Genomic DNA, 26,292 nt, shown 5'->3' on the forward strand with positions numbered 1-26,292 from the left:
CGCCCCAAAGGCGGCCCTGACTCAGCAGCCGGCTCCCGCCTTCCTCCCACGTGGAGCAGGGAGATCCCCGCCCCCATGATGTAATCCTAGAGCCCGAGCCGTGACGCAAAATCACTCCACTGCGGAGCCGCGCTCCCATTGGCTGCGCCGGCTGGCACTACGGGCGGTGTTTCCCCGCTGCTCAACCAAGCTTCCCGCGGGGGCATCCCTGCTTTTGGCCACAGCTGATTGGCTGTCCGGAGCCACGGCCCCGCCCAGGCAAGCCGGGCAAGGATTAACCCTTTCTCTGCTTCTTTCCTGAGCCTGCGCGCTCTGTCGCTCGAGAGGGGCCGCCCTGGGGCAGGTCACAAAACGGCCCTGCAAGGTAGTAAGGTGGATGTAGGTGGCTTTGACAAAAGGAAAGAAAGAAAAGGCCTGGGCAAAAGGGGGAAAAGATGCTAAGATGACTGAATGCTTCCACCTGGGGAGAATATATATATATATATATATATATCCCTGCATATAGAAAGGTATCATGTCAGAGGGAAAGCTCTTCCTGACACGCTAATTTTCTAAGTGCAGGGATATCATTTTTTAGTATGGAGCAGCATTCGGTCCTCACCTGCATACAAGTTGGCTGCCTCAGAAAGAACTAGGCCAAATTCAGGGCATGAAGAGAAGCGGTTTTCTGCTGCTGTTTGTTCCCAGCTATTGCTATTTAGAGGTAGACTGCCTCTGAATATTTAGGCTCCGTTAGGCATCATGAATAATAGCCTCTCCCTCCTTGTCCATGCATTTGACTCATCCTATATGCTAACCGCGAACTCATTTTTGTTCTCCGAGTATGGACCCTCGTGTAGCCAAAGCCGCGCCACACGTGGCTTGCAGAAGTGCAAAAAGTATTTAGAAAAGAATATCCTAAGTGGGGGATAGATCCCCAACTAACCCGAGGACTGAGCATAGTCAGTGGACAAGGCATGTTATTTATTTTTATCGAAGCTGCTTCTATACCACTTAAATATGAAACAATACATCCCTTTAAAATAGTTCTACAAAAGCAGTAAAACAGATCACGGTTGATTACAGGTCAGGGAAAGTCTGAGTGAGCAAATGCGTTTTCAGGAGACGTTTGAAGCTCTGAACCACACCTAGGAGAGCGTCTTGCTTACATGCCATTCCTGATGACACCCTGTTGGTTGTGGGACAGTCAACCAGGCCTCCTCATAAGATCTCAGCAGTCAATCTGGTATACATAGGGGAAGGCGGTAGACTATTGGAGGTGTCTGGAATGGAATTTCCGGGAATAGGGAGTGCCTGGCTGGAACCCTGACTAGGAGCGTTGCGCCCTGCAACTCGTCCCCCTTTAAAGCCATCTAAGCTGTTGGCCGTGATCACATCCTGTGGCAGTGAGTTCCATCAGTTAGTTTTCTCTTCATTTGTTTGCTTGAGTTTCCCTTCAGGCGCAGTTTACTTCTTTGTTTTATTTACCTACCACGATGATGAAATAACAAGGGTGAAGCACAGACAGACACAAATTAATTATCCGTGAGTTTGGCAACCATGCAGATGATGGGGCTGGTGGCTTTATTGGACCAATGGGTCTCCATTGAAAAGGGAGCAAAGGCCCCAGGTTTTTGTTTTGAAACATTTCTTATGGATTTAGGAAGGGGAACAGCGTCTTATTTGCATGAAAGGTTGCCAGTGGGTCTCTTCTTAATTTGTTAGTTTTTTCTTGCTGTAGCAGCCATCCACAGGTTAAAGAGGAGGAGACAAAAAGGAAGCACCAGATTTTTTTTCCCTTTTTTATTGCAACTCGACAAGGTTGTTCTGTTTTCTAGATGGGAAGATGGCAGCTTTAGAATAATCCAGATCGTTAAATCCAGATTCCTTCCCCCATTGCAACTGAAACCAGGGCAGTCATGTGCAAGTTCTCTCTGACAACCATATAGGGTGATTGCAAGAAATAAAACTGGCATCGAAAGGTTTTATTTTAAACACTTGATTTGCTAGAAATTTGGCACTTCGCTTTTTTTTAATTGTTATTGTATAATTTTATTGTGGTGTTTGCTGGAATTGTTACTGGTATGTTTTAGAAGTGTGCTGTAAACTGCTCTGGGACATGATTTTATAAAGGGCGGTATCCAAATACATTAAATGGTTGTCACAAAATGAGAAAAATGGCCAGCTCACTGAACAAGCTGCTCTCCTTTCCACACTCACCCCCACGATTGTTTTAAAAATAAAGTGTCAGTTATGCTGCAATTAATCTACTGATGTCAACAGTCTTTGCAAAAATAAGATGACGGCAATAGACGCCCCAATTTTCTAATTGCAAATCCTTAGGCTCTTAAGGCTCCTGGGTCCTCCTGAAAAGACCATCCTCGTATCCCCCGGCTAACTTTAGATTCCCCTCTGTGCCTATCTGCTGCATGGCAGATAGAAATTCAACAGATGCAACTTTTCCCTGCAAGAGGGGAAGATTTCACCTGTGGAATGTTCTTTTCTTCCTGTCATATTGCTGCTTCAAGACCATGCTGTGTTTTGAGGTAGTTTTTTTTTTTTTAAGGTGTTTGCCTTCCTTATCCTTTTCCAAAATCAAATCTACGATCCTGTATGCATTTACTCAGGAGTAAAAGGTGGCAGGACTGACTTTCTGAGTAAATGCCATCAGGGAAGGGCCCTCAGCTGCCATGCCAGCTTTCTGATCTTGTTGTGCTCCTGTGCATCCCCCCCCCCCAGCTGAAGAGCAGGAAAAATGCCATCTGGCTTATTTCCCCTTGAAGGCAGGGAGCCGCCAATCAAAAGAGCCTGGGGGAGGGGCCCAATGCGGGGGCTCCACCCACATCCTCTCCAGTAGCAGGTCTGAGCTCCAGTTCACAACTGAACAACTCTCCTTCCTCTGCCTCTGCCTTGTAGATCCAGCCATGGGAGCGGTAGCCGGCACCCAGCTAGGAGCCACCAGCCCATAAACGTCCTGCCGGAGCGTGGATGGATTTGCTTCGTGTGGCCTCGCTGGCAGGCTAGGACAGGAGATTCCCACAGTCCCCGGCCCAAAGTGTCATCAGGGTTCCTACAGATCTTGCTTCTTTTCAACCCCCCCCCCCCGCAATTTTTACCCACCCCCTCTTTGTGGGGGGTTTTGTAGCAGAGGGGTGCCGGTGAGGCGTGGTGGACTGGCCAAGATGAGCAACCTTCCCTTTGAAGAGGCTTCCTTTGACAGCCTGGACCTGTCGCTGACACTCCATGAATCCAGTGAAATTGACACGGCGCTCCTGAGCGACATTGACGGTGCGTACTTGGGATGCCAGGGAGTGGGCAGTGGGGCTCTTTCTCGTGGTGTGGCTGGAGAGGAGGGTCCCCATTCGCTAGTTTATACTTGTAAAGAAAGAAACCTTTTGCATCATGGTGGTGCTGGGGAGTTTATTAGAGTGCACCCCCCGCCCCGGCATGGGGTTATTGTCCCGGGGGTGCTTTGGCTGAAGGTTCTCCAAAGTCTCGATGCAAAGGATGAAGGAAGCATGTGTGTGTGTCCTTGTGTGCTTTCTATTTCCAAAAGTGCCTTGTCTCTCTTTCCGCTGAGATCCTTATGCACACGTGTGCACGGCCAACAGCCTCTCTCTCACCCACCACCCCGGTAATTTCAGTGGGACGTGCTTCCAGATTAAAGCATGCTTGGGGCTAAGGCCTTCCTGTGCATGTGGAGAAGAGATAGATGGTAAATATATGCATCCATGGAGAAAAGGGTTTTGCAATCAGTTTTTAAAAGCATCAAGGATGACAAAAGTATACGCTTGGGAAGAGAGAGAGCTAAGTTGTGGGAATGCTGTCTCTTGCTCGCTCTCTTTCGCTGTGTGTCCATGTGTGTCTTGCTGCTGTCAAGGAATCTGTTTCTACTTGTGAGGGGTGACTGGATCCCTTAAGTGGATCAGGGATGTTTTTTCCTCCCACTTCCCCGTGCCTTCATTAGCCATGTGTCCCCCATCCCTAGGCCCCAATCAAAAACACTTTGGAACATGCAGTGTGTTTTTATTTAGGGAGGCAGGTGGGGTGGGGGTAGAGAATGAAGAGTTTTGGAATGGCTGCTAAAACGAGCCAGTTATTACGGACATAGGATAGTGAAATCCAGCAGTTTCCCATACCTCTGGCAAAGAGCCAGCTGCTGCTTCTGTTCACAGTGCCCAGCCCACCTCTCCCCCATGCTTGTGTGTGCGTGCGCAGGTGGGGGGGGGCTGACGTCACTGAGTTCGGGTTACTGTCGGTCATTTGCTCTTGCAGAAGGGAGTTCGGCGCCTTACGCAAAGCCAAGCAGGCCTGCATGGTGGCACTGTTGCTGCTGGGGCTGGGCTCCTGATCCTTTCCGGCACTCAGATGTGCTGGCCGTGAATCGTGAAACCGTGGCCAGACACAACTGCGGGGTTCAGTGCAACGCACACCTACTGTGGGAGGTGCACAGACTGATCATGATGATGGTTATTATTGTGCAACCAGTGTGCATGGACTTTACAGAGTGCAGGCAGACGAGTCCCAGACCCAAGGGGCTTACAGTCTAAATTTCGACATGGGGGAGATGACAGAGGAATGGCAGGGAAATGAGGAACATGGGCTACCTATTTCAGCTACATGTATGTAGGTTTGGCCACAGTGGAGCCAACCAAGTGCCTTCCAGATGTTTTACGCTACAACTCCCATCACTGGCTGGTGGGAGTTGTAGTCCAAAACATTTGGAGGGCCCAGGGTTATCTACCCCTCCAGTAAGGTATGGGGACATTGCACACAAGTGCATTTTTAAAAAGAATGCGGCCATCTTCGTTACTTTAGGATGTCCAGATGAAAATGGGGAGCAGGCTCCTGTACCTTTTTGTAGATCCGAATTTCGGACAGTGCTGTTTTCCATGCCCTCCGCGCCTAGCTGCACCTCCCAAGCTCCGTTTTCTACACAATTCTAAGAGGCAGAGGAGTCTTGTCTTCATCTTTATCCAGCATGGTTACTTATTTTTTCCCAGAGACTTATACCCCGCTTTGCAGTGAGAGTTTCCGAGGCAGCTAGCTATACATTTCATAATGCAGCTGAAACTGTTAAAGCGCTAAAAATACCAAAAGCCAAAAGGTATCAACAGAGACACGCCGCCGCCCGCAAAAAGAGAGACAACAGTAAACATCACCATTTGCCTCTTTCTAAAAAGTAGCGTTAAAGCAATAAGAGGCAGGCATATGAAAATCATCCATTAAAATATCGGGAGAATGAAGCTGTCCTCCCTGGCACCAAAAAGCGAGTAAACTCGGCGCCAGTGGAGTGCTGCTGGTTGCAATATCCCCAGGGATTTGGGCTTGTCTCTTTCTGTGTGGGAGCCGAGCTTTGCCTCCTGGGGTTAGAGGGCTTGTTCCCACATGCTTCCCATGTAGTGTCGTCTCAGTCCCTGCCCCACCCACCCCACCTCAGTGCCCCTTGCCAGCTCCACAGACCCCTTTGCGCCTTGTCGTATCAAATGCCACCATTTGTCTTACAGCAGCAGAAGGGGCTGGTAAGCCCCGGGTTCAAATCTCGCTTCATCCATGAACTCATTCGGTCGGCTCAAGTAAGCCGCTGCCCTCTCTTTCTTGACTGCTAGTTTGTGCCTTGGAGATAACAATGCAAGTCTACTGCACAAGACTGTTGTAACAGGTCCTGAGGATGACGAAACAATATCTGTCTTATGAGTAGCTAAGAGGCACAACCACTCTAGTTCACCAAAGGCTTAATGAGGCACTTTCTGATTCTCTGGACTTGTGCCACAGTTGTTAAAAAGGGTGCTGTTTACTGCCTTGTAATGTGGGATAGGATGTGCCCACAGGACAAAACCCAAGGATGTGATCTGACGTTATGGTTTCTTTACAAACTGATTAATGGGAGGGGCATACTTGTGGTTGATGAAATGATCGAAGGTGTGGAGAAAGTAGACAGAGCAGGGTTCCCGAAGGTGGCACCCTCCAGAAGTGTTGGATTTAGGGATATATGAGGAGCGAAAACTCAATGGATTTTTCTGGTTTCATCCTTGTAGATTTCCTTCTGTTTTCCCCCACTGGCGTCAACTCGATCTGTAGCAAGTCAGTCCAATACATGGATTCTGTTTTTTTTTAAATGGAGGCAATTTGCACAAAGTGGATCTTTTTTCCCTGGGTCTTTAAATTTATGCAAATGGGGTCATATTTCTTTTAATATTTTTTTATCAGTGGTCTGTGTAAGTGCACATGATCACAAATCTGTCTGTCCGCTATGTAGCCCCGCAAACGCATATTCCCCTCTTGTAAATATCCTTGTCAGTTTCATCTTCTCCCCACACTACTTCCTTTAGTTCAGCAGAGCCCTATTTCCTACTTGTCAAATAACTTGTTAATTTCATCCTTTATTAGATCACTGATAAAGAAATATTTTTAAAAATTATCACCCTATTTGCACAAATTTCAAGAGCTGTCCCCCAATCCAGTTTGCACAAATTGCCATTTGTGCAAATCACAGGACCTGAAAAAAAATGTGCAAAGCATTTCTGGAATTGGCCGCTACAGTCTGATGTTGCTTACCAGAACAGAAACACTGCAGAATCCCATTGGGCTTAAACAGAATGGAATTCCCAACGTTGCACATTCCTAGTTGGACTGCAACTCCCATCATTCCAAGTCAGCACTAAAACACATATGCTAGTGAAGGTCATGTTCAGAAAGGCTTTTTATCCAGGATTAAAATTGCTTGCAAAAAATTTTGTACAAAAATGCAGTTATTGGGAGAAATAAGCATGAAAATGTAAATGTATAAAACCGCAAACTGATGGGGAAATAGGAGAAAGTGAACTTAAGGATGAAAAAAATGAGAAACTGAGCAAAATCACAACGGGTCGATTTGTCCATCCCAACTTCAAACCCTCCTGTGTTGGCTTCTTGGAGGCGTCTGGTTGTGAGACACAGGATGCAATTCTGGATGAAGCTTTGGTCTGGGCCATCAGGACGCTTAGATTATTTACCATCTTCGTTGTCATCATCATCAGTATTTATATACGTCTTTTCATTTGAAACCAAGAAATGTAGATTGTGTCTGCATCCTATTGGCAGTCACTCCATAAACGGTGTTGACATCCTTAAAGGTCCCTTGCTGTGGTAAAGAGCCCTGATACTTTTGTAAAAAAAGGAAGAACTTTGTTCTCTGTCCAAAACCTCCCAAACTGAGCATTGCCAGCACCTACGTGCTGGTCGCAAGTCAAGCGAGGGTTGGGTGGTAGAGTATTTGGGATGTAGGTCTGGAGAGGTAGGGATGAGAGGCCTGGTGGCTGTGTGTCCTGCTTTGCACGGGACAGTCCTCCATTTGAAGGCATCCTTTACTTCAGGGGTGTCGAATCACTTTCAGCCTGAGGGCTGAATTCCATTTTGGGGGCTGCATGCCAGTGGTGGGTGGGGCCACGGAGAGAAAGAGCGAGCCCCAAATGCCAGCATACTGTCGCTTAAAGCCTTGCAATTAAGCCTTGGGAGAAGCATTTCAGCCTTTTAGAATGGGGGAAACCTGCACAAAAGCTGGGAAACTTCCAGACATTGTGTGCTCAGGGAAAGGGGGAGGAATTGGGGAAAGGGTTTGGGCCACCTGGGGCATCCTGAGGGATTGGGACCCCAGGCCTGAGTTTCCTCCCCCCTGCTCTGTTTGAAGGGCTGTGCAGTCCAAGTCCAGCTTAAGATAAGGAATCCTAAGATGGGCAGACAGGGGCCTTGAGGCTACCCACTACCCGTGAGCACCTAGGCAGCAGACAGCTGCAGGCACTTGGGTCTTCTCCACTGTGGTGGGATGTGTTGTATTTCTGTTTAAGTTATAGTGATGGCTTGCAAATTTGCATAGTTTCATATAAATCAGCATATGCACCTATCATGCAAATTGCTGTCCTCTCCCCCCCCCCCCCGCCTTCATGAGTAAGCGGCCGCCCAGGTGAGAAGCTGGCGGCCCCCCCGCCTCCCCCTGGCAAGCCTCTCTGTGGTGGTGGACGGCACGGGGCTGCTGGGGGTCTTGGCTCCACTTTTACCATTTGGAAAAGCAAGAAAGAAACCGGGCCCCCAAATAACCAGCGGTGTTTGACAGGTGCTTGTAGAGGAGCTGCCCCCCCGGCCCCGATGCCATTCTTGCCAGTGTGCCTGGGCCTGTCACACCTGGCGCCAGCCCTGCAAGGAGGGGGTGGGTGCAGGGTCCTGGGAGCTGCTGTCTGTCTGGCCAAGTCCTTCCTCATCCCTGTGTCCCCAGAGCTGGTGGGGGAGATCAGTGCAGCCAGGGAACCGTGTTGGAGAGAAGCTGCCTTCTTGCCTATGTGCAGAGCCAGCGATGTTTGTTTGTTTATTTTAGTCCCGTCCCGCCTTTCCGCCCAAAAATGGCGCTGAAGGCAGCTAGCGACGGCATCCAGATTAAAAACAAAACCATAATTAAAATGTTACCTAAAAACAAGTCAGAAACGCAATTAAAAACACAACAATAAAAGAAATGAGCAGTGACAACAACGAATGAAAACCCATTGAGCAATATTTAATGGCTAGGGCAGGGCTGAGGAACCTGGGGGCATCCAGTCGCTATTGGACTACAATTCCCATCAGCACTGTCTAGTGGCCATGGTAGCTGAGAATGAGGGGAGCTGTAGTCCAACCCATCTGGAGGGCGCTGTATTGGGGAAGGCTCGTGTAGGCCATCCTTTGCTCCTTGGAAGAAAAGCAGGCTAAAAAAGTAATACATTAAAAAAAATGACATGCATATGCACTAGAGTCAAAATAACCTCCCCCGCCCCCGAGACAACTTCTAGAGACCCGACATCCACCCCACCCCCAAGCAAAATATGAGCATCATCATTGTCTGCGATCTTCATCAGAGAACATGTCATTTGTCCCACCAGCAGGAAAGGCTAGCTTGGTGGGTACTTGAGACACGGCCTTTTCAGTAGCAGCACCCCAACCTTACTGAGGGAGGTCAGGTTGGCTCCCTCCCTTCAAGTTCTAGATGGGCAGTAAACTCCCCCCACCCCATTTTGCTGGGCCTTATTTCGACTCTAATATTGTTCTGCCTCATTTTAAATAATGTTTTGTTTGGTGTTTTATTGTGCACTGGTTTCAGCTGTTCTAAGTTGTTTTAAATTTTCATATGCATTAATCCCTGTTATAAAACTGTACATTTTTGCAGAAAGGCATTTAAGAAATTTTAATAATTATAATAATTATAATAATAATTAATAACAATAATAATAAATAGTAGAAGTAGTATCTTCTGCTTTTATTCTGTCATGATTTTATTATAGTAAATTGTTCATTGCTTTGGGGGACTCTGGTGGGCAGAAAGGCAATTTATAGATACTTTAACTAAATAATAATAATAATAATAATAGGGTGTCCAGGGATGGGTACCAGAAAATAAGGCCAGTCCCTGGTAAACAGGAGCCCATGGAACGGGATGGTGCAGCATCAGCTCTTGTGACTGGCAGGCAGTAAGAACCCTCCAGACAAGGCAGGTATACCTGCCATCTGTGTTCTGCCCCACTTCAAGTGTCTGGCGCTCCCAGCGATCCTGGAGCATCCTGGGTTTGGCCAGGGTGGCCCACAATCCTGGCTTGGCCCTGACTCTTTCGGGGCTGCAGGCTTCCAAGCCAAGGTCATCGACAGCTCTGTGCCATTTCTGCACAGTCTAAGGGGTTCGGGTGCCCGTGCGTTCTGTGCGTGCTTATAACTCCCCCGAATGCGCTATGCTCCTGAGGTCTCTGAGCTGGCTGCCGTCTGGAGCGATGCTTTCAGAGCAAATGTCTGATGCTGGCATAGGCAGCCTGGCTCCCTCCGGCTGTTTTGGACTACACTTCTCATAATCCAGGTCCGTTGGCCATGCTTATGGGAGTTGTAGTCCAACACATCTGGAGGGCGCCTGGTTGGGGAAGGCTGCCATAATCCGTCCGCATACAAGGATCCTTCCTCAGCCCAACCCTGACTTGGAGAAAGTTTTGGTCTGTTTATTGTTCGAAGCATTTATATCGCATTTGAGAGTTTTCAAAAGCTTCACGTGCATTCTCTCCTTCCAACGGCCTTGCAAGGTAGGTCAATATTTGCTTATCTCTTCTCTATATTTCTGTATTTTGTTCCTGCTTAATTTGCATTGCAGAGTTGCAAAGGCTGCTTTTAAATCTGTATCGACAAGCAACTTTGGATGGGATGGGATGTAGTGAGAAGTAGTCAAGCCACGTGCAGTGCACCAGTCACTTGCTGGTTGTTTGCGGGGGGCGTGCGTGTGTGTATTTGATGCTAATCAAGTAAGCTTGGTGTACAGATCAAGCAGAATGAGGTGGTAGAGTCCTATCCCAGTATCCCACTTGAACTGCAGGTGGGAATGTTTTCGAATGATACCCTCCATTTTTTTAAAGTTCCCTGCCTGTAGAAAATCAGCACATTGGTGAGAGATCCCAGCTCAGCCTCATCTTGTGCTGGATTTCTTCTTGCGGGAAGGGATTTATTTTTGTTTTTGATGTTAGGGAGCACTAAAAAAAGGTTACCCATGTCCCCAAGTGCGGTCTGAAGAAGCACCATCTGTCCTACTACGTCAGGACTCTCCCGCCTCGTTCTGCTGCACGTGCAGGTCCATCCCTAACTCACTCCTCCCGCAGAGGGTGTGGGAGCCTCCTGTGAGGTGCAGAAGAGGCTGCCTGGAGTGCACGTGCCGTCCCTTGTGCTGGGCAGGCGGATGTTGTGACCGCCCTGCCTGAAAAGCAAACCTCTGCCCTTCCGAGGAGGTCACTTGGAGTCATCAGCGGAGCTGCAGGCATGGACTTTGTCGGGGACAAAGGGCAAGTCCCACTTCTAGAAGTAGGGCAGAGCAACGCCTGGCATCGCCCAGACGCTGCATGGCGGCCGCCTCGACACGTCTGTGTTGTGTCTGGGTGCTGCTGCCATTTACGTTCATGTGTGTTTTCTTCCTTGCCTCTTCAGAGCGTTGCTTTCTTTCCCCTCCTTTCTTCCGGTCGCCAAAGGGTGTTTGAATGTTTTCTTCCTTTTCTGAATCAGTTGTGTGGAATCCAGGCTTTCCTTCTCCCAGCGTTGGGTAGTTCTCCTCACCAGCAAAATGTGGGACCTTCTGTCATCAGCCCCTGTGTGCGGTTCCCTGCCCGCACCCCACGTTTCGTGGATTGATTTTCGCCAGTCTGTGACTGGCCCTTCCCCTCAGCCGCAGCTGAAATGAGTGAAGGGTTGCAGGCAGCACCTCCTCTGAACTAAAAGCATTTTGGGGCTTCTTAGACTGGAGTGGGCGGGAGGACGTGGCTGCTGGTTGCGCGGGGGGGGGGGGGCTGATGGATGTTTCCTTCAGAAGACTGATTTTGTAAACTTTTCAATAAACAGAAACACAAAATAAACACACCATTTGTCTCATAAGAACAGAAGAAGAGCCCTGCTGGATCAGGCCCAGGGTCCATCTAGTCCAGCATTCTGTTCACGCAGTGGCCGACTAGCTGCCCGTGGGGAACCCACTGAGCAGGGGGTTGGGCTCGATGGTCTTATAGGCCCCTTCCAATCCTACTATTCTATGATTCTGTGATTCTAAGCAGGACACGAGTGCAACAGCACCCTCCCACCCGTGTTCCCCAGCAACTGGTGTACGTAGGCATAATGCCCCTGATACTGGAGGTAGCACAGAGCCATCAGGACTAGTCTCTTTACATCATTTTCATTTTGCCATTAATGCTGGAATCTTGCAAATGAGCTGAGCCAGTCCCCTCTATAGACCTCCATGTGAATCTAGGGGTGGAATAACTCTTTTTCCACGTTGACAAATTTGAGAAATTGTCACCAAAATTGTCGGGCTTCCGTTGTCCGTTGTCTGCATGTGTATCTGTGTTGTCAACTTCTCCATTAATACAAGGTTCCAGATGGGGTGAAGAGAGGGAATTTGTGTCTGTCTCCCCCCCCGCACTCCCCCATGCACTTCGTCTGGTAAGACTAGAACTCAAGACTATTTTGTCAGCTTCTCCATTAAGGCAAAGTTAGAGATGGGGTGGAGAGAGGGAATTGGTCCTCCCTGCTTCCTCTGGTAAGACTAGAACTCAGGACAATTCAGTGAATTTGACTGGCAATAGGTTCAGGGCTAACCCAAGGAAGTACTTCTTTAGCAAGCCCATAATCAGTGGAATTAATGACCTCATGTTCTCACGATGGCTGCTAGCTTAGGCCATTTTTATTTTTTCAAAGATTAGACAAATTTAATAATCAAATAGGCCTATCAAGGGTGGTTGGCTGTCATGGCTAAATAGAAACTCCATGGACAAAAGCAGTCCACCTTCAGATAACAGATGCTTGTGACATGCAGCAGGGGAGAGCTGTTGCCTCTGTGTCTTGCTTATGAGCTGTGCTCAAAGGATTGGTGGTGGGGAGGAGAAGTTAGGGGGTCCTTAATGAATTAATCTAGCGTATTTTTAAGCCTCTTCTTAGCCAAAGAGGGATCCTATAGCGGCTTACAAATAACCACTATAAAAGAAGACACTCCCTGTCCCCAAGCTTACAGTCTAAAAAGTCACGGCACACAAGGAAAAAGGAATGGAGAGGGAAAAGGAGGAAGATATTAATTCTTTTAGCAGGGTGTTCGAATGGCCCTGAGCTCCCTCTCACCGCCCTTAGGGTGCAATCCTGTTATTTATTGCATTTATATCCCGCTTTTTTTCCTCTTGCAAGGAACCCAAGGCGGCTTACATGATCCTCCTCCTCTCTGTTTTATCTTCACAACAACAACCCTGTGAGGTGGGTTGGGCTGAGAGTCTGTGACTGGCCCAAAGTCACCCAGTGAGCTTCCATGGCTGAGTGGGGACTAGAACCCGGATCTCCTGGCTCCCAGTCCAACACTCTCGCCACTACACCACATGCTGGCTGGGGAATGCTGGGAGGTGTAGGACTTTTTTCTATCTAAACATGCATAGGACTGAGCCTTTAATGAAATTCATCGGTCCTGTCCCTTGATCCCAACCCACCCAATTTTAGCCAACTCATCTGCTTATCCCCCTTTCCTGTAGCCTTCTAAAAACACACGCTAAGGGAGCCATCGCAAAATGTAAAGAGCCCAGCGCTGTCCCCTCCGCTCCCAGCTCCCTGTGATTCAACCACTCCTCGTCATGCTTGGAGGAATATCTCTGCTTAGGACGGTTGGACTCTGTTCCTCTATTCCAGCAAGGCAGTTCTGGTGACTATGATGTAGTATATCAGCCTTCTTCCCCCATCTGGCGCCCTATGGATGGGTCGGACTACCACTCCCATCATCAGTAGCCATGGGAGATGGGTGTTGTAGCCTGAAACCTCTGGAGGGGTCCCAGTTGAGGAAGAGGGCTGCATTATGTCATGATCTGTCACAGAATGTTAGAACAGGTGTAATATCAATGTACTAAATCCAAGGTAAAAAATAAATCTAGTGTCTTGGATGTGACACTTGTGCAATTTATTCTTGGGATCTCCAATCGTCCTTTAATATTGCGACAGAGCCAGCGGAGATTCACAGAGATTCTAGCTATGTGTGGCAGCTGGACTTTTGCACCCAGTTTTTGATATACAGTAGTCAACCTGGTTCTCTTTTCTTACTGCTCTGCCTGGCGCAATAACTTGTCTATTCCATTTCACAAGTGATTTGAAGGTTGTTGGTAGGGTTGCCAGCTTTTTTAACCCACCCCTGCTCCTCTGCCTTTCACAGCAGCTTGATTTGCAGAGGCTCATGCTGATCTCCAAAGCCATTAAAAGTTCCTTCTGCTGGGGTGCTTCCTGACCGAGGGCTCCTAGCACTACCAGTCAAAAGACACTGTGCGGTTATTCTGTCTTCTCGCCCTTAACAGATTGTATTCTGGTAAGAAAAAAGATGGAAGAAGAAGGGGAAAAAGATGGGAAGGCTAGGGGTGTCTCTGCTCCTGGGTTTTGTTGTGTGTTTGTCATTCCTCAAGCATGGAATTTTCCAGGTGCTTTATGTGACATCATTGTCCTCCAGTGGTTTTCCCGCTCTTTCCCCCCGCTTGTCCCATGTCATTTCAGAATGGGGGAAATGCGGTATTTTCTCTGGACATGCCGTGAAAGTGCCAGTGCCAGCCCATATGCTTGTACCATGGCGAAATGAGCCACTGTGTGGGGGCGGGTGCGGGGGGTGCAGTTATGATGGCATCTGTGACAACGCCGGGGTGGGAGTGTCACCCCCACCACACCTGCACCCTTCCACCTCCTCGTCATTTCGTATTGTTTGCTGGCGCAGCACAACGTGGCGGGAGTCCGTCAGAGCGGCATGCCGCCCGCCATGCCATGATCATGAAACAGCCAAACTCGGCACGACATGGAATGGCCAGCATGTTCACCTTCTGGTGGTCCGCCGGGCAACTGAAAGCTCTGTCTTGGGCGGGTGAGGTGTTTGCTGTCTATCCATATTGTGTGGCTGTGTCAGTCACAACCCACCGCCCAGTAATCTGCGAGGGGCAGGTACCACGGAGGAAACGGTGTGATGCCACCGCCATGTGTAAGGGTTGTTGTGCAAGAGTAGTGGTGTTTATAAGAGGCTCCGCCCCCCCATGAAAAGATAATAAGTGAACTGCAGCGAGGTAAAAGCGACCAGTGTACAGAGCCCATGCTGGAGCAGGAATCAGAAACAGCGGTGTGGTGGTGGGATAAACTGGTCATGTGGAGAAGCCCTGGGAGCGGAAGACACCAGCATTCTGCCCCCTCCCCTAAAACTCTGTGAATTGCAGAAAAAAAGTCTCGGGCACCCTTGGGTGTTAGAGCTGTTAGGGACACGAGTGCAGGCCAGGGTGGGTCTCCTCCTGGTCCTTTGGCAATCCCATGCACACCTGAAGCGAGGGTTTTAACACGAAGCATCCTATCACAATCTGCTAGCACATATAGCAGCGGGTTCTAATGTCTGCGGACCGAAACCGAGATGGTATCTGGCATATTGGGGTGGTGACGCTTGTAAAATGCATTCTAAGCCATGGGCAGAATGGGCCCTCAAACAAGCAAGCAGGGAAGGAAGGAAGGAGATAAAGCTGGCGCATGCATGTGCGCGTGTCTGCACTGACATGCTGACTTTTGAAACGGTGCGGCTCCGAACGGGTTAACTGTGCGGCTGACCTAGAGTAACCCTGCCGCCGCCTGTGGCAGGCAAGGGGTTAATCCGGGATGCACGGGAGTAACCCTGGGTGCCATTCACCTTGGAGGCTGCAGCAGCCCGGCCGGCCCTGATTGGCCAAGCAGGATCACCTCATGCTCCATCCCCGATTGACAATTCCACCCTCTTCCCAGCAGCCTGCGGGGGGTGGGGGGGGGTGGGGGGGGTGGGGGTGGGGGGGGTGGCTGGAGAGGGAGTTGAAAAAAGAGCAGGCAAATCCCAGTCCTGACTTGTACTTTTCCCACAACGGGACTGTCAAGTCTGGGTCCATCGCCACTTGCCCGGTCCTTGGCGGGCCCAAGGTGCAGCAAGTGGGGACTTCTCTGTAAGGTGCCACCAGAATGGATTGCACCTTTGAAGGTACCCCTCTTGCCCCCCTCCCTGCAGTTATGGGGCCTCTTTTGTGTCCAGATGTGCAGCCACCCGCCTCGCTGCTCTCCCCCCCAGACGGGCATCCGGTCTCCCCGGCGGCTGAGAGCAGGAGCGTGCAGGGGCAACAGTGCAGGTGTTGCGCCTTCTTCGCCACAGAGAAGAATTGTGGCTTTTTCGGGGGGGGGGGCTGTGTACAGCAGGGACTGCAGCAGCAGCTTGATTTGAATTGGGAACATGGGGCTCAGGGCAGGCAGGTGATGGGGACAGAACAGTTTTCCGTGCACAATGGATTTCAGAGTTTTCGAACCATGATGTTCAAGTTGGCGATTGTCGACATTTTGGGAAACGTTTCCCTTAAAGAGAATGAGAATGCAAAGCTTTGTTTTTAGCGGCCCCTTTGTGAATATTTGTGTGATTGCTTTCGGTCCGGGCAAAATGCAGCAGTTTTTGGGAACTCTGCATACTTTCGATGAAGCTAAATTGCACTTTTTGGACAGTTCGAACAGTTCGTGAATCCAAATGGAGCCTACAGGAGTGATGGGATCTGTTGTTTTGTGAATGTGATAGGGGATCAGCTATGTGCAGGTGGGCCTGGAAATCCTCAAGATGTTCAGAGAAGCAGAAGTTCTGTTGACACAGAGCTGTGCAGAGAAGGCACATTGAATTCAGATCCTAGGTAGATTGGGATAATGGAGGCTTGCAACATGGGGTATTCTGTTGCACATAATTCTTCACTCATGGGATAGATGCCTAGATCCACAAAGTACAGGATTCCTGTCCCGCCTCTTTGCAAATCCCTGTGGTGTTATGTAGAGGGTTGTGGAATTTGGGGAGCTATTTGACATGCATTTCTAGCAGTCCTGGTGGGCATGGCAGGTTGAGAGCACCAAACTTCTTGGAACGGAGTTTCCAGATAGGTGGTATCCTATATATACTTGATTGGACCCAAAGATCATCTTTAGAGGCCCTCGTCTGCGCCCACCAAATGAGGGGAGCTGGGGACTACTAAGGAAGAGGGTCTTTCTAGTGGCGGCACTCCTCAGAGGCTTGCCTGGTGCCTACAACGTGATCTTTTCAGTGCCACGTGGAGACCTTTTTTATTTTCCTGGGCTTTGTTGTTATTAAACGTGTTACTGTGCTTTTAGGTCTTTGCTCTGCTTTTACTCGGGGGGTGTGTGTGTGTGTGTGTGTGTGTGAAACTTTGGTTTTATTCTGTTTTAAACTTCTAAAGGTTTATATTATGTTTTGTCATGTTGTAGCTGATGGCTTTAATTGTTGTGAAATGTCCAGAGAACGTTTGGCTATTGGGTGGTATAAAAATGTAATGAATAAATAAAATAAAATAGGTGAGTTTACATGAGCAGGGTATTCGGAGGGCTGTGAGTTGAGTTGCTTTTAGCCAAGGTTTTGTAGAACGTAGGAAGCTGGCTTATGCCAGGGCAGACTACTGGCCCATCTGGAAGTCAGACAGTGAATCTGGAAATCAGCATCGGTGGTGAGGAGGAGGGGGGCGTATCCCACAGTCGCTGCAGCTGTGAGGACAGGTCCACTCTCTCCTTCGATCCGAGACCTGTGTGCTGTGTCTTTAGGATCATCCAGCCACCTTTTGGCTCTCACAGTGAGCAGCTCTTGGGTTTGAGCCCAGAAGAACATCCAGTTGCCATGTGATCCGCTGGGCATGGGTTGTGAAACCGGGAAACGGGAGCAGGTGCCTGGATGAAGAGGTCCCAGAAAGAGGTGCCAAGCTTCCCTTCCCTGGCCGAACCGAAAGGGTGCCGATCACTTTGCCAGGGAGGTCTCTCACTCTCTGAGGCTTGGAGAACCCACATTTAGGGTGCTTAATGTTCAAGGGTGAGATGTCTGGGAACCCCGCCCCGCTGTTCACCCACCCACTTCTGACTTGGATTCCCTGCCCCACTAATCCCAGATGGTAATACCCATGTGTGAACTCACTCTGCACGTGGTCAGATGCACTAATTTCTTTACTTTTTTACATCGCATTTTCCAAGACCTCTAATGAGCAAGCCAGTTCCAGAGCCCAGCCTGCAGCTATCAGTGCTGGGAATTGGGTGAATCCTGGCTTATTTATTTCACTTCATTTATTCTATTTCTATATTGCCCCAAAGCTGAAATTCTGTAGGTGGTTCACAAAAATTAAAAACCATTAAAACACATTATACAAAGTAGAAAAAAAGAATTTACATAAAAACCATATAAACAGATAATACACACACAGATACCATATATCTAAAAACAATTTTTTTAACCATCAGCCAAAGACAGAGCAGGACCTAATTAAAAAGTCATTATATGCTGCCAAATGCCAGAGAGAAGAGGGCCGTTTTAACCCGGTGCAGAAAATGTAGCCATGTTGGCACCAGGTGGGCCTTGTCAGGGAGATAATTTCCATAATTGGGGGGCCATCGCCGACAAGGACCTCTCTCCTGTTGCCACCTTCCGAACCTCCGTTGGAGGAGGTACCTGGAGGAGGACCTTAGATGCTGAACGTAGTGTGCAGCTCACCTACAAACAGCGCATGAGATCTAGCAGCGCAGTCCTATTTCCCTTGGCCTTTCCTTGTATGGACGGGGGTCCGACCCCCTGTTTTGTAGTCCCCGGATTCATCAGTGCCCGAATGCCCTCTCATGGCTGCCCTCCTGCTGTGTTTTGACAGACATGCTCCAGCTGATCACCACCGAAGACAGTGACTTCCCTGGTCTGTTTGATGCGCCGTTTGGGACAAATGCCACTCTGGATCCCAACCCGCACGGGCCCAGCTTGTTCAGTAGCTACCTGGGGGCAAGCAACCCACCTTCCTCCAGCTTGTTCCAGCTTCCAGCACCGCCCCCGCTGAGTTTCCAGCCCGTGCCGACGGCCAGCCCGAACACGACGCCCGCTCCGATGGAGATCAAGGAAGAAGAGCCCATGGCTTCCACGGCCGGCCAGCCTCCAGCACTGCTCCTGTCGGCCAGAACGACGACTCCGAGTTTTGTTCCGACATCCCAAACCCAGTTCTCAGCACAGCCATTGGTGGGCTTTCCAAGTCAGAGTGGTATTTCTGGTGAGGCACACTGTCTTCGTTTTTAAAACAAGGGGGGATTGGGCTTGCCAACTGACTGAAAAGAAGCAGCCTGGTGTGCTCCTGTGCCTTTAAGGACGGTTACATCCATAGGAAGTAGCAGGAGAAACTTTTAGCTCAGGGGTGGGCAACTTTGGGGGGGGGTCTGGGGAGGTCAGTTTTGCTACCTTGGACCTCTTCCCCCCTTCAGGCCACGACAGTCTGCTGGGTGTACAAAAAAAATCATTTTTAATGGTCACATTAGTGCTATGGAGCAGTGAATGGGTCAAATTTAGCTCATTTTGAAGATAAATTTGACCCATTCAGTGCGCCGTAGCAGCCGTGGAGTGATAAAAGAGTCAAACTTAACTTCAAAACCTGAGCCAGACAAAAAAGACAGCTGCACCAAGGCGTAGGGTTCCCGACGTGTTTCGAGAACGTCTCTTTATCGAGGGCCATTGTTACACTGACAACCTCCAAAGAGTGCTTAAGATTCCTTGCTTTTAACTCAGTCCTGGAAGTTTGTCGAGGAGTTCTAAGCATTACTTGGAAGTTGTGAATGTTAGAATTGCCCTCAATAAAGAGACCTTCCTGAAACGCGTCAGGAACCGTGAACAGTAGCGCAGTTGTCTTTCTGTTTGGCTTTGGCTTTCACAGCGGTTTCTCAATTCCTTTGGTGGTTGCTCTGTATGGAACCTTGATGTGTACAGTTCTGGTCCGCGCACTTCAAAAAGGATATTACAGAGATGGAAAGAGTTCAGAAAAGGGTGTCTAAAATGATCAAGGGGCTGGAGCATCTCCCCTGTGAGAGAAGGTTGCAACAGCTGGGATTGTTTCGCTTGTGGAAAAAAGGAGGGTCAGGGGAGATGTACAAAATTCTGCATGGCGTGGAGAATGTGGGTAGGGAGACATGTTCCTCCTCCTCTCATACGGGTCATCACATGAAACTGATAAGTGGGAGAAACAAGACAAGTGAAAATAGTCCCTTCTTCACCCAGCGCAGAGTCAAACTATGGGATTCTCTACCACAAGACATAGTGATGGCCACCAATTTGGATGGCTTTCAAAGGGGATTGGACAAATTCATGGAGGAGGAGAACACTATCAATGACTACTAGTCCTGATGGCTATGTGCTCCCTCCAGTACCAGAGGCAGTGAGCCTGTGTGCACCGGTTGCTGGGGAACATGGGCAGGAGAGTGCTGTTGTACTCCTGTCCTGCTTGTGGGTTTCCTGTGGGCGGCTGGTTGGCCACTATGGGAACAGAATGTTGGACTAGATGGACCCATGGTCTGATCCAGCAGGACTCTCCTGATGTTCTTATGATGCTTAGAAGCAGTCTATCTGTGGATGTTAGTTGCATGGGGGGCACAATGGGAGAGGGCTGCAGCCTTCATGTCCTTCTTAAGGGGCTTCCCAGAGGCATCTCTGGGAAACTGGATGCAGGATTCAATGGATCTTTGCTCTGATGCGAGCAGGGCTCTTCGTATATATTCTCAGCCATGTTGACTAAACAGAACCTCCCAGATCAGGGACAATTTACCTCCAAATACCACTTGCTAGGGGACTAACGGTGGGAGAGGGTTTTGTCCCCACCATGCCTTACTGGTGGGCCTCCCAGACGTATCTGTCCGGCCGCCATTGTGAGAAACAGGAGGTGGGACTAGCCAGGGCTGGCATCAAGGGCAGGCATGGATGGGCATCTGCTGCGGGCTCGCATGCCAGGAAGTGCCCACTGAGATGCTCCTCCTCTTCGCCAGTGCAACCTGCCTGTTTGCCTGCCTCCTGGTGAGGAGGAGCAGCAGCAGATGCCATGGCCTCCTTGCGCCCTGGCGCGCTGCTTGTCAAGCCAGCCAAGACGAGACAGAGGAGGAGGAGCAGGTGACGACGGTGGTGAGAAGGTAGAGAAGGTAGAGTCACTGAGGGATGGTGCTCATGGAGGGTGTCTTGCCAAGGGCCCTCCAGAACCTGGAACCAGCACCGGGACTAGCTAGGGGCCTCTGTTCTGATGCTGCAGCACCGCTCCTTGTTTCTCTCTCAGATCCCCAGCCAGCAGGTCATTCTCAGACCCCGCCAGCCCTCCCTGCCACATCCCCGCAGGCCCAGCCGGTGGCGATGCAAACTCCGCTGCAGCACATCACCCCTCAGCAGCTCCTGGCCCCCAGCGCCCCCCAGGTCATCCAGCCGCACATCCAGCAAGTGCCGGTGAGCAGGGGCTGTGGGCCGGGATCCGTCTGGTTTGCTAGTCGGCAGCGACGCAGGCCTGGGCCTTGACCCCTTCCCTCTCGCCACAGGTCCTTCTCCAGCCTCACTTCATCAAGGCCGACTCCCTGCTTCTGACGACCGTCTCTGGAGCCAAGACCTCAGGCATCACCTCTCTGGCCACCTCGACAGCCGTCCAGTCAACGCCGCTGCAGATGCCGGTAAGGGGCACCACCGCCGAACCCGTTGTGCCCCTCTTTGTAGAGACACTTCCTAGAAAGAGAGCTTTTAAGGAAACGAGCCCTGCTTGCACTGAGATAGTGTGGCAGCGGTGATGTGGTGCAGCCAGGGCTGTCAGGGACGCAGCCCCGGCACCATTTTATTAGCTGGGATACTGATGTCCTCTGCCACCCCACTGAGAATTCCCAGTTCCCTCTAAGCTTTGCTGCAGTCCTCCCAGCAGCTGGGGCTGAAATGAGTTTTCGCAGCAACAGTACATTGTTCCCTGTTGTCGTGCAAAGTCTTCTGGGGTGGCTCGGTCTGGAATGGGCAGTCAGGCCCCTTACAAAAGACCAGCTCGTGGTGGAGATGGAAATGGTGGGCCTGGTGAGCAGATATGGATCGACCCAGCTGCCTGCGTGTCCTTGGGGATGTGGCCGTGGGGACTGTCAGGATGAGTGCCTGCACTTCCAGACTGACCACTACGTCACCACGTAGTGGCCGTCAGAATGGCGGCCCAAGGCGCAAAAGGTCCCTGGATCAAAACTGGGCAGGACATGGCCTGGGGGGGGGATGGCATAGCACAGCGGCAGAGCACCCGCTTTGCATGCAGAAGGTCCTGGATGGCAAATGGTCTGATGTGATATGAGGCAAGCGTTCGACACTCCTCCTTGAAGTCTTCTGTCTGGCTGAGTGCTGGATCAAATCCCACGTTGCGGAAAAAAACATTGTTGCATCATATTTGGCTGACCTCTTGCATCTTGCTTTTTGGTAAAGAATTCAACGTGATTACAGCCTCCTTGTTCTTCCCCACCCCTCCCACCCCAAAATGTAAAATTCCTTTGAATTTTAGTAAATTTATTGAATGCCAATCTTGGTCTAAAATTGCGTGGCATATGCCTTTAATCCTAAGTTGACCTTTTCCCTCTCTTTTCCCTAGATGGTAAGAATCGTTGTCATTGGGGGAAAAAAGACATGTTTCTAGCCCTTATGGATGCAAAGATAGGTTTATAAGCATTCATTCATTTATTTATTTTTAAGATCTGTAGCCAGCCTTTCAATCAAATGATTCTCAAGGCGGCTTATAAGCATCAGGTAATAATACAGAAACCCCCAAACTCACACGTATATGTACACATGCAGACATAACCCAGCAGGCCTTAAGTCTTCCGGCTGGCGGATGAGGCCAGGCTGGTCTTCTGCTTGCTGTGTTGTTCTTCCTGGGAGGAAGGGGGTGTAACTGGCCCGTGTCCCTTGCCCCCCTGGCCGGTGGCACAGGTCAGCGCATGCTGCCCCTCTGACCTCCAGAGCCAGGCCACTTGGAGCCGAGCGCTCTTTCGAGCACAGGAGCAAACTCCTGGCAACGGCTCCTTCTCTTCTCCCCTCTTGTAGACGTTGGTGAGCGGGGGCGCCATCCTGGCAACGGTGCCGCTGATGGTGGATGCCGACAAGCTTCCCATCAACCGCCTGACTGCCGGCAAGCCGCTGGCGAGCCAGAACAAAGGCGAGAAGCGCACGGCGCACAATGCCATCGAGAAACGGTATCGCTCCTCCATCAACGACAAGATCTCCGAGCTCAAGGTCTTGGTGGTGGGAACGGAAGCCAAGGTACATGGGCCGGTATCTGTCTCTCCATGCCTCCAGCGGGCGGTGCTTGGCACATGCTCAGTGGCCTCTCTCCTAACCCTAGCTTCCGTTCTGGGGGTGGGGTTGCAGCGCCACCTTCTGCCTTCCTCCATCATTCAGCGCTATCTGAGGAGCAGTTTGCTCTCATGCTGGCCTTGAAATGGCCCCTGCCGGGTGTGGTGGGGAACCCTGACCCCTTCCCCCGCAAGATAAAAGGAGGTCCTTCTGCACACAACGCACAGCTGAACTGTGGAATTCACTACCACAAGACGTAGTCTTGCTGTACATGCACACACTAGCTCCTGCCTTCCTCTCTCTGCTCTTCAGGACAGCACCTGAAGCAGCTCACTGCACCCTGCCTTACGGCAGGGCCGGCCCGGTGATTATAAAAATCAGCAGATATTCATTGCAGCCCTAGCATAAATGTCTATACTGAAACACATCCCTTCTCTGTCACACTTCTGCATGCACAGAGCTCTGATCTGCACAACTGAGAATCAAAAAGTTAGGATCTAAGACTGCTTACCACAAGACGTAGTGATGGCCACCAATTTGGATGGCTTTAAAAGGGGATGAGACAAATTCATGGAGGAGACTGCTATCAGTAGCTACTAGTCTTGATGGCCATGTGCTACCTCCAATACCAGAGGCAGTGAGCCTAGGTACCCCAGTTGCTGGGAAACATGGGCGGGAGGGGGCTGTTGCATTCGTGTCCTGCTTGTGGGTCTTCCGTGGGCAGCTGGTCAGCCACTGTGTGAGCAGAATGCTGGACTAGATGGACCCTTGGTCTGGTCCAGCATGGCTCTTCTTATGTTCTCAAGATACTGGGGTCATCTTGCTGGGGTGATGCATTACTGTTGCCTTGTCAATGGTTCTGTGGCCCCTGTCTTGCTTATGATGGTGCTGGGACAAAGCTCAGGGGATCCAGTCAGGGTGAATTCCAAAAGCAAGGTCAATGGGCTGTCCACAGCCAAAACAAGGCGATCCAAAGATCAGCTAGGGTAGCAGAGAAATAGAAGTCAGGGAGCTGGTCCTTAGACATTGTTCCAGCAACTCTCGTCTGGAACGGAATGCTTTTCAGCCAGAGTCTTCAGAGCTCCACTCAGTATATAAATATTACAGATAAACAAGCAAGCAAGCAAACTATTCCTCAGGTGGCAGGCCATCAGTTTATTTGTAATACTTATGTACTGCAGTGGGAGCAATCCTAGGTTCCCTAGACAGAGTCGGGGGGGGGGGCATAGAATATTTCAGATTCCTGGATCTGAGGTCGGAGACAGCGCTCCGACCTCGGACCCAGGAATCCGAGCTCCCCACCCCCTCCCCCATGTGGCTTGCGCAGAGAGAGCCATGACGGCTGCCTTCCGAGGAGGTGCAGGGGCGTTCCCATGAGCGGGGAGAGGACTGGAGAGGCTGGCTCACGCCGCATCCTGAGGCCTCCGCAGCCTCCTTCCCTCCCCCTCCGCGACGCCTCTGCTATTTATTTATTTATTTATTTATTTATTTATTTATTTATTTATTTTATTATTTACAATATTTATATACCACTCCTCATCAGAAGCTAGTCAGGCGAAAAAGCCCCCCTAGCTCAAATTGCCTCTGCCATGCCTCCAGCTCTGAGGCTGACAAGTATTAAGGGCAGATCCCATAGGACTGTGCCCTTAATATAATAAAATCCCTAAGTGGTTCTTAAAATCACATTTAAAATATGCTATTAAAACCAATTCCAGTAACAATACAAAACCATAGGAGCAGAAAGGTGGAGCAGGGTATGATTAATTGCAATGAATTACCAGTCAGGGAAAGCCAGGTTGTCCAAGTGTGTTTTCAGGAGGTGTTTGAAACATACCCCAGTTTCCCGAACTGCAGGGGGAAGGGTTTTGCAATGAATTACCAGTCAGGGAAAGCCAGGTTGTCCAAGTGTGTTTTCAGGAGGTGTTTGAAACATACCCCAGTTTCTCGAACTGCAGGGGGAAGGGTTTTCCAGAGGGTGGGAGCCACCACCAAGAAGTCCCACCGTCGAGATTTTATGTGGTGAGATTCTATTGGTCAAGAAGCAAACAGCAAGGCCTCCTCTGAAGCTCTTAAAGTTCAGCTGGGTATATATAGGGGAAGGTGGGCTGCTAGGTATCCTGATCCCAAGTCGTTTAGGGCTTTGTATGACAAGAAACATAACCTTGAAAGTGGCTTGGGAGCTAATGGGCAGCCAGTAGTAGACCCTGGCTCATGAGTATGGTAGCCAGCTGAGCCTGTACCTTTAGACACCTGTGGGCCCTGGGGCCAGGTGGCCACTCGGCATCTACCCCTGAATCTGAGACAGAGCTATCAATGTCGTGAGGGTTAGGGTCTATGGCATTCTCCCCCAAGGTCACCGCTCCTCTGTGATGCTTCTTTCGGACCAAGTTTAGATGGTCTAATAAAGGTATTGTAGTGATAGGGATTTTGGAAACTTCCTTTCAGAATTTGCTTTTTCTGTGACCTGGATGGTATGGTAACTCTTGTTCCTTTCAACGGGGCTTGCACAGGAGAACTTCCCACTGGTTTGTGCCTTTGTTGTGCGAGGATGGGTAGGAGAGGGCGCTTCAGAAACTGTCCTTTTTCTCTGCCCACCCAAACCGCCACACCCTTGTTTTGGCAGCTGAACAAGTCGGCCATTTTGCGGAAAGCGATTGACCACATCCGCTTCCTGAAGCAGGCCAACCAGAAACTGAAGGCTGAGAATCTGGCCCTCAAAATGGCTTCCCAGAAGAACAGTGAGTTTCACATCGCTTTGCTCCTTTCGGATTTGGTACCAGAGTTTGGACCAGCTGAGAGGGAGGATTTGGGAGTTTGGTGACCTAGGCCGCAAGTTGCCTAGCAACAGCCTCCCTCTCGGAGCCTCTGGCAGGAGAGCAGGGGCCATTTTTTGCAATGTGCCAGACCTTAGCAATTCTGCTCAGCAGCCAATTGCACTGTTGCCCAGTAACCAGTGGAAACAGAGCCCTCTGGGAACAGTGACATTCTTGGTCAAAAGTAGAATGGCTTTCGCTTCTGTCCCACATTTCATACTAATCTTGTACCTAGTTATGTGGAGGAGGGATGTATGAGAGTTTTGTTTCTGCTTGCAAAACATGGGAGCATGCCCTCCTCACAACCCTGAATATGTCTGTGAAGAGACCATGTCCGCCAAGAAGGTTTGCAAATTCTCGAATGTGTGCCCGTGTTTGATTTGTGCAGATTTCCCTGTTGGATTTTGCACAAATTTCAAATTGCTCAAATGTTCAAATTACCCACGGTTTTGTCTATGGGGGAAATTTGTGCATATTTGGGGGTTGCGCAATTCATCTCCACTAGCTGTTAGTTTTGCGCAGTTTTCCCATTTGCGCAAAACAAACAGCGGTAGCAAACCTGAGTGCAGATTGAGATCAACTGAGCAGCGAGCTGCTGTTCAGCGAATCCCTACAGCTTGTTTCACGCCTTTGTTGCCTCTCTTGCTTCTCCAGAGTCCTTGAAAGACCTGGTGGCCACATGTGGCGGGAACACGGAGGACTCTGCAGAAGGGATCAAGCTGATGGATGCCCTGACGCCGCCCCCGTCGGATGCAGGCTCCCCCTCTCACAGCAGCCTTCTCTCTCTCAGCGGTGCCAGCGGTAGCGATTCGGAGCCTGACAGCCCCTTCTGCGAGGAGGCCAAGGTGCGGCTTCAAGGGGGAACGA

The 26,292-nt window shown here is 50.0% G+C and overlaps 1 protein-coding gene across 3 annotated transcripts in view; it reads left to right on the forward strand.

The window, feature by feature from the left end:
* Positions 1–313: 313 nt before the first annotated feature.
* SREBF1 (sterol regulatory element binding transcription factor 1) overlaps positions 314–26,292 on the forward strand; it is a 45,862-nt gene continuing 19,883 nt past the window's right edge. Inside the window, exons 1-8 of one of the 3 annotated variants that reach the window (XM_084818189.1) lie at positions 314–364; positions 2,896–3,267; positions 18,168–18,554; positions 20,592–20,755; positions 20,845–20,973; positions 22,364–22,579; positions 25,236–25,350; positions 26,080–26,270. In XM_084818189.1, the coding sequence (XP_084674315.1) occupies positions 3,162–3,267; positions 18,168–18,554; positions 20,592–20,755; positions 20,845–20,973; positions 22,364–22,579; positions 25,236–25,350; positions 26,080–26,270 (1,308 nt within the window). In that variant the 5' untranslated portion in view covers positions 314–364; positions 2,896–3,161. Of the gene's footprint in view, positions 365–2,751; positions 3,268–15,304; positions 15,482–18,167; positions 18,555–20,591; positions 20,756–20,844; positions 20,974–22,363; positions 22,580–25,235; positions 25,351–26,079; positions 26,271–26,292 lie in introns of those variants that run through there. The other 2 variants (XM_084818188.1, XM_084818190.1) reach the window with 2 other exon arrangements.

The sequence above is a fragment of the Heloderma suspectum genome, chromosome 12, assembly GCF_057233095.1.
Source record: "Heloderma suspectum isolate Gila_16-S chromosome 12, 16-S_ref, whole genome shotgun sequence".
Classification (NCBI taxonomy): Eukaryota; Metazoa; Chordata; class Lepidosauria; order Squamata; family Helodermatidae; genus Heloderma; species Heloderma suspectum.